This window comes from Esox lucius, chromosome 12 (genome assembly GCF_011004845.1).
Source record: "Esox lucius isolate fEsoLuc1 chromosome 12, fEsoLuc1.pri, whole genome shotgun sequence".
Lineage (NCBI taxonomy): Eukaryota > Metazoa > Chordata > Actinopteri > Esociformes > Esocidae > Esox > Esox lucius.
In genome coordinates this window covers 27,585,386-27,593,565 of record NC_047580.1, presented here as the reverse complement: position 1 = coordinate 27,593,565, position 8,180 = coordinate 27,585,386, and the positions used below count along the sequence as shown (strand labels likewise).

At 39.8% G+C, this 8,180-nt stretch overlaps 1 protein-coding gene across 1 annotated transcript; it reads left to right on the top strand.

The window, feature by feature from the left end:
• Positions 1–574: 574 nt before the first annotated feature.
• On the top strand, positions 575–3,677 carry LOC105013642 (putative N-acetyltransferase 8B). The gene is made up of 3 exons (XM_034295843.1): positions 575–695; positions 1,476–1,864; positions 1,896–3,677. Exons 1-3 carry the CDS (start codon positions 677–679, stop codon positions 2,217–2,219), a joined length of 732 nt encoding a protein of 243 aa, XP_034151734.1. The 5' UTR covers positions 575–676; the 3' UTR covers positions 2,220–3,677.
• Positions 3,678–8,180: the final 4,503 nt, after the last annotated feature.

The following is an 8,180-nucleotide window of genomic DNA, read 5'->3' as shown; positions in this document are numbered from 1 at the left end:
AAATGGGGACACGATATTAAAATATTATTATTAATCACACTCACTCCTGTTTCATTTCAGACATGAATGCACAGTGTAGGGAAACTATACTGTGATTATAACAAATGTGTCCTTCAGACCCTTTGTTCAAAATTAAAATTGATTTACTGATTGCAAATAAACAGATTGTGTGTGTGCTTTACCACCTGTTTACAGTTTCAATTAGCTAGAGAGAAGGAAATGGTTCCATTATTCAAGCAATAGGCTAATAATTTGATACAATATTGTAATAGTTTAGAAGTGATTCATTTCAATTAGACAGTCTGCCAAATTGTATTTTCAAATTCAGCAAATGACAAACTGTTGTATTTCATGGATAGAATGTCAAATTAATTCAAATAGAGGCAATTCATACACACAGTCTTGATTTACAGAGTAATGAATGTGCCCAGGATCTAGCAGTTTGTGTTTGTGTGTGTGTGTGTGTGTGCGTTTTGGGGTGTGTGCCCACTTGTGTGTGTGTGTGTGTGTGCGCGTGTGTGAAAACAAACAGAGCATGCTCCGACTCATTAGCAGCAGCTTTGTGAATTGATGCTTACCATGAGCTGTGGCTAAAGTTCACAGAAAGAGAAGCGGAATTATATCAATGTAGTAAGCAGTAAAAAGTTAGAAAGAAAAGGAACAAGGAAAACACAAAATGGCCCCGAAGAATAACTGTAAGTCATTTTCAGTTTTTCTGTGTGTACATTACCAGTTGATCTGTCTGCTTAGCCAGAAAGTGTGGAAATGAAAGGTCAATAATTTAATTGACAGGTGCTGAGACTGGAGGGGTACAGTAATGCAGTTGGTGTTCATTTTCATATGTTTTCCCAGCAGGATGTGTTTTCTTTGCTTTATATCTGTTAATCATCATAAAATACTTACAATGACCAGAGTGATAGTTTGGATTGTCTTTGGTTTGTCAATACTTGCAGTATGTGATTGTTGTTTCTTACAGTAATTTTATATGAAGCATTTCACATGCTATCACTTTGTTGACAGACATGTTTCATACCTCGTTTTACTCTATGATTGCCTGGTTTATACTTAAGTGTATGTGTAGTGCATGGCAATTGTGCCACAGCTAACAGCTGTCCTTTGGACACGTCACATTGCGAAGTGTCTAGATTACCGCCATTAGCCGTGTACCACAATCCTCAGAGTTGCCTTATTGCTATCATAAACTGGTCACCAACTTAATTAGAACAGAATTATTAGACATTTTTGGCCAAACCTGTGATACATGGCTTTAAGCCAAGAAGCATTCAGGCCTCAAACAACCCAGTTTTGTAATTTATTAATTGAAGTTTTTGTCCATGTTTTTGTCCATAAAAGGGATTTATTTTACCCACTGTTATCTGAGCCAATTGTGAAAGAAATCCAGCAGGAATTTCTAATTGCAAAAACAGGCGGATTAGTTGCATTGAGCTGAAACTTCCCCCATCTTTTTCTCACAGTGCAGTACTTAATTCGGAAGTACCAGGCCGAGGATAAAGACGCCGTCATCTCACTCTTTTGCAATGGGATTTTGGAACACGTCTACCCAGCTTTCTTTAAGGCTATGAGCAACACAGATCAAATTGGCGTGACCCTAAGCATTTCAATGGCAGGCTACGTGTTGGGTGGAAGCTCCTATTTTATGGCCTTGCTCTTCGGGGGAGCGTGGGCCGGGCTCATCTACTACTGCTGCTTTGACTTATACGAGGGCTACAGGCTGAGAAGAATGAACACAGACATGGCTGACATCCAGGCTAGCTACCTGGACAACCCAGACAATGGCTTCTGGGTGGCGGAGGCAGAGCTCAACGGCACGTCCAAGGTGGCTGGGGTGGTAGCAGTGATTGGGAGGAGGGGGGGGGGAGGAGAGAGGAGGTAGCTGGAAGGAAGGTCATTCGGTAGGTATTGACGAGACAGGCCAAGACGAGAGCGCCGGAAGCTATTGTGAGGTGCTCCATCTGATTGTGTCATTTGGGTGCCGCAAAAAAGGCCTGGGCTCCCAAATGACTCAGAAGGTCATGGAGTTCTGCAAGGAGCGTGGCTTCTCCCGTGTCGTTCTGGAGATCAGTTCGACGCAGGCCGCAGCCTATGCCCTCCTCAGCGAATCGGGCTTCATTCAAACCCGCCAAAGTAACGCACATGGTAACCACTGGTTCTCCAAGCTGGCCAACATCCAAGTGATGCGTATGGAGAAAGAAGTCTGACAATCATTGATCAGTAGCTCATCTGTAGCGCGCTACCCGTGACAGGGCTAATGTGTAGAAAATAGTATACTGCTCATTCATTGCAAGCAGATTTTAAACAGGCCCTATAAAATCACAGGGCTGCCTTACAGATTGTGTCTTGTCCAAGCAGTTTGAAAACGTGCTATAATGTAAATTTACAATTTGATCAGAATGGAGGTTTTTAACACATTTTTGGACGGAGTATTCTAATGGTTCAAACTTGTTTTGGCCTGCACAATGCCACGGAAGGTTTCCACTATTGTAAATCAGTCTACTGGGTTTGGATGTTTATGGGTTCCGAGCAATCAGCCAATGATCTAATCACTGTTTTCTTCTCCATCTTCTTCTCAATCTTCTTCTTCTTCTTCTTCTGTTTTTAAATGGCTTTAATACCACCATCTAGTGGACACAATTAGAGAATGACATCAGCGCTCAAACATTGCAGGTGCCTGTAAATCACCGAAATTAAATGTATGCATTTATCAAGCAAGAAAAAAATGACAGAAGAAAATGTACCACTTCAAAATGGAAATTGCCTCAGTGTGCTCACAGACGCCGTAATGGGACAGACATAATGATGATTACTCTAACTCTGTGGTTTCACCTTCTTAGTTTTATGCTTTTCAGTTTTCCTTATGCATGTAGCATACCTTATTACCTGCAGGCACTGAGACCAGTGAGGCAATATTACCATACCACTTGTTTAAAGAAACGTAATTCATAAAGACCTTTGCTAATGTTTACAGAGAAAATGAAATCCTCATGTGAATGTGTGAAGTGTTAAGATATGATGCAAAGAAACGAACAATTGCCCAACACAATTATGGATTGTTCTCTTGTACACTGAAAAATAACAAGCCTTCTTCATGACTGAATTACTGGCAAATACAAATCATACAAATGTAAACCTTACTTTTTAAGCCTCTTTTCATCCAGGGAAAAGTTGAATCCCTTTGCCTCACAGTAATAACTGTCAGCTGACTTCTATGACCTCAAAACTGTTTAAAATACTATTGCAAGGTGAAATGGTATAGGAGGTTTAAAATTAATTCAAGACAAAGAAAAAAGTTGATGTGTATGTCGCACTTGTCTTGTAAAGTAATTGTTTACAACAATGCTGAATGGTAAAGACAGAAACGTGATCACACAATATAAGCAGAGCATAGGCTGCAGATAACAGGATATTTCAAAACTCCGAAAATTATCAGAGATTGAGAGCAATCTTAAGTAACATTTTTATCTTTCAATCGTTTTCAACTTGCATGAAACCCAAACTAATGTATTAAGTTTAGTGAAACAACCATACATTTTCTAAAAATCTGTTTGGATTGTAGGCCATCAACAGGAATTTGCATTTGTACTTACTACCCATTTAGAACCTTAGTTTGCTAAGACTTTCTTTATCTTTTCTGTTGTGTTGCAATTGTTAAGCCCTTGGCCAGGTCATCATTGTAAATGAGATTCTGTTCTCAATTGGCTTAGCTGATTAAATAAAAGTGAAATAAAAATTTAAAAAAAATCTTCTTTTACATATCATTTTACCTTGACATTTCATTCTCTGTTGCTGATTAGTCTTTGGACATTCCATGTGGTGAGATGTCCAGGTGCGGTTTAATGAGTTAGAAAACAACTATATGGACACTGCAGCCTGGCATTCATTGAGATGCACACACACACTATCAGATGCTTCGTGGACATCAATCACTCCGCCTGTGGTTGTCAGAGAGGATTAGGCTTCTGGCCAGCCAGCATGTGTTGTTATAGCCAGAGGAAGCTGAGCCTTAATACAGCCAAGCCTGTTGTCATCCATTTACTATTACGGTTAGCCTCAGGTAATGATTTGGCATGATTGGAATGCACAAACATTCACTGATAAATCAGTTGGATATGATGGCTTAAAACCTACTGTGTGGAACCTGCCCTATGGAAGCTAGCCAGTTTAGAAACAACTAGTGAAGTCCACAAAAAGGAAATATGCAATGGAAAAGTGTGTGTGTGTGGGTTTTTTTTTTACTTTAAAAACTAATTTGGGAACTCATAATGCTCTGTTGTTGCTGAAATGTTGACTGACATCACATATTCAGTAGTGGGAAATAGCCTGCGGTAGGGCTTGAAAACAAAAAACTTGTGGATTTTGAAAATCGAAGATAATTATGTCATTGCAAGTTGATATTTTACTACCAATAATTGCTAGGAGTAATGTACACTAAACAAAATTATAAACGTAACACTTTTGTTTTTGCCCCCATTTATCATCAGCTGAACTCAAAGAGCTAAGACTTTCTCTATGTACACAAAAGGCCTATTTCTCTCAAATTGTGTTCACAAATCTGTCTAAATCTGTGTTAGTGAGCACTTCTCCTTTGTCGAGATAATCCATCCACCTCACAGGTGTGGCATATCAAGGTGCTGATTAGACAGCATGATTATTGGACAGGTGTGCCTTAGCCTGGCCACATAAGGCCACCATAAAATGTGCATTCCATCACACAGCACAATGCCACAGATGTCGCAGGTTTTGAAGGAGCGTGCGGTTGGCATGCTGACTGCAGGAATGTCCACCAGACCTGTTGCCTGTGAATTGAATGTTCATATCTCTACCATAAGCCGTCTCCAAAGGTGTTTCAGAGAATTTGGCAGTACATCCAACCTGCCTCACAACCGCAGACCACGTGTAACCACACCAGCCCAGGACCTCCACATCCAGCATCTTCACCTCCAAGATCGTCTGTGACCAGCCACCCGGACAGCTGCTGCAACAATCGTTTTGCGTAACCAAAGAATTTCTGTACAAACTGTCAGAAATAATCTCAGGGAAGCTCATCTGCATGCTCGTCGTCCTCATCGGGGTCTTGACCTGACTGCAGTTCATCGTCGTAACCGACTTGAGTGGGCAAATGCTCATATTCGATGGTGTCTGGCACGGATGAATCTCGGTTTTCACTGTACAGGGCAGATGGCAGATGGTGTTGTGTTGGTGAGCGGTTTGCTGATGTCAACGCTGTGGATAGAGTGGCCCATGGTGGTGGTGGGGTTATGGTATGGGCAGGCATGTGTTATGGACAATGAACACTGGTGCATTTTATTGATGGCATTTTGAATGCACAGAGATACCGTGACGAGATCCTGAGGCCCATTGTTGTGCCATTCATCCACGATCATCACCTCATGTTGCAGGATGATAATGCATGGCCCCCATGTTGCAAGGATCTGTACACAATTCCTGGAAACTGCATGGCCAGCATACTCACCGGACATGTCACCCATTGAGCATGTTTGGGATGCTCTGGATCGGCGTATACGACAGCGTGTTCCAGGTCCTGCCAATATCCAGCAACTTCGCACAGCCATTGAAGAGGAGTGGACCAACATTCCACAGGCCAAAATCGACAGCCTGATCAACTCTATGCGAAGGAGATGTGTTGCACTGCATGAGGCAAATGGTGATCACACCAGCTATTGACTGGTTTTCGGACCCCCCCGGAACCCCCCCAATACAGTGAAACTGCACATTTTAGGGTGGCCTTTTATTGTGGCCAGCCTAAGGCACACCTATGCAATAATCATGCTGTGTAATCAGCATCTTGATATGCCACACCTGTGAGGTGGATAGATAATTTTGACAAAGGAGAAGTGCTCACTAACAGATTTTGACAGATTTGTGAACAATATGATAAATAATTGACAAAGGGACTTTCACCATAATTAGCTGGCAATAAGTCTTTGTCTTGTGGGTTTTCAGGAGTTTTAAAAGAATGCATAATTAGAATTTACTCAATCTTTTATCTTTTAAACAATTAAGGTGTAATGTGGGTTTTAGAACATTTGCTTTCTCATTAAACCCTAAATGATATTACTTGGATGTCTTTGCAAACATCATGTTGACAGTAATATATATATAAAAAAAAAACAACAACAACATTAAATGCGAACACATTCCTGGTTCTTTACTATTTGTCCTACAGCTTTGCACATCTCTGTTCCAGTGTTAGTGTTTACTTTATAAATATTGAGCAATAGGAGACGAAAGAGATTAATTGCACCTGTTTGTCTTGGAACAAGAAAGTCTTTATTTGTTAGACCATACGTCATCTTTGTCCAATCACTTCAACTCTCTGATAATACACTTCTCCATCTCTGCACTGTACCTCTAAAAGTTCCTATTGGCATCTGCAGTTGAACTTGACCAGTGAGGATAGCACCTGGCCAATTACTTTAAATATCACATCACCCCTGAGTAACAAAAGCATTCCAAGTACCAGAGTTAATGGATAGCTCATCCAGCCACAGCCAATTCTGCACATTTTAAGGAGCTGACATTATGCAGGATCTGCACTTTTTTTTTCTGAATAATTGGACAATTTGGCCATTCTCTACAAGGTTCAAGAATGATGAATATGTTTTTCTAAGAGAAACACAGAGAACAGAACATACTGTGGAGAGAGAGAGACCTAAACAGGTAACCGGGCTATCCCACAAACTGGATTCTGAGTATTCATTATTAGACCTACAGTACAGAACTGAGAGAGACAATAACCGAGAGAGACTATAACCGAGAGAGACTATACCATGAAACTACACTACAGTGAACAGGTTTTAGGTGTCATCGTTATTCAATAAACCTACAAAGAGAAATATATATATATATATATATATATATATATATATATATATATATATATATATATACTGTATATATAAGTGTCATTACAGTAAATTCTATATCCAATATGTGGAGTTGTTGATGTATGCTAGTTAAGGGCTGTTACAGTCACAGCCTTAAGAGGCTCCCAGCTCAGGGAATTGTGGTCAAGGAAGTAATTTAGTCTCAAAAAACAATCACAGCCTTTTTTAATTAGAGAAAGATATTCAACAGTATTGTGGGTGTACATAATTTTAAATGCCACGAGAATCGTAAATATGATAATAATCACATATAGCATGATAGCTGTTGTTGAAGTATATTATCAACTCTACTTCTAGAACATTAGCAGTGTTTCTTTGTACAGTTTGTAGTCAGGAACAACTGAACATCAACATTTTAGCCTTCTGTGTCATCTTGTTCTCATTTTCTTAACTGTCAAAATGAACTTTTAGAACTAGTTTTTGGATAGTAGTATGAGAACTAAAGACTATGAAGACACTATTATGTCGCCAGAGAATGTTTTGAGTGATTCCCATCAATTAAGACAAAGTGTTTGCCAAAACAAAAACACTTTTTTTCTTTTTTTTCTTTTTGAAGCCGGTATTCTGAATTAATAAAGCATATTTTCATGTACAGATTTACAGTAATAAGCCATCAAGGGGTAAGATAAGTTTGTCTGAGCCCTCTGTGCCCGAAAGGGATGTTTTTGTTCTTCAGTTCTTATCCGGAACAACTTACACTAGTGTATTAATCTGAAAGGAAAAAACCAACACTTGTCTGAACTACTCCTCAACAACATGGTTGGAGCCCTATTAATCCAAATCCGTTGGAATCTTTCAAGTCGATGACCAACTCGGCAAGAAAAAACCTTCTGTCAAATTAGGAACGAATTTGCTCGAATTGTAAGATTCCAACAACTTGCATAGTGCTTTGCGGCAGTAAGGCACGTACAGAGGCGTGTCAAAAATAGATTAGTGCATTTCAATCTACGAAGCTAGCTGGCAAAGATCACTATTTAGTGGCTGTTTAATTTGTTAGTATGCAACATATGTTAGGTTAATCTGTTAAAGCCTGGTGGTAGTTCAATGGTCGGCTATGGTAGCCTATTGTCAAGAATTCAAAGTCAAACAAGGATTGTATATCTTCATTTCCAAGAAGCAGAATATTGACAGTGCAAACAATTGTTGGCGTTTATAGATTACCTAAATATGACCTGAACACACTGCAAGAGAAGTTGCAGAAGGTCTGCTTGTGTAGTCAGTATTTCACACCTGAAGACTATGACAGGGATATGC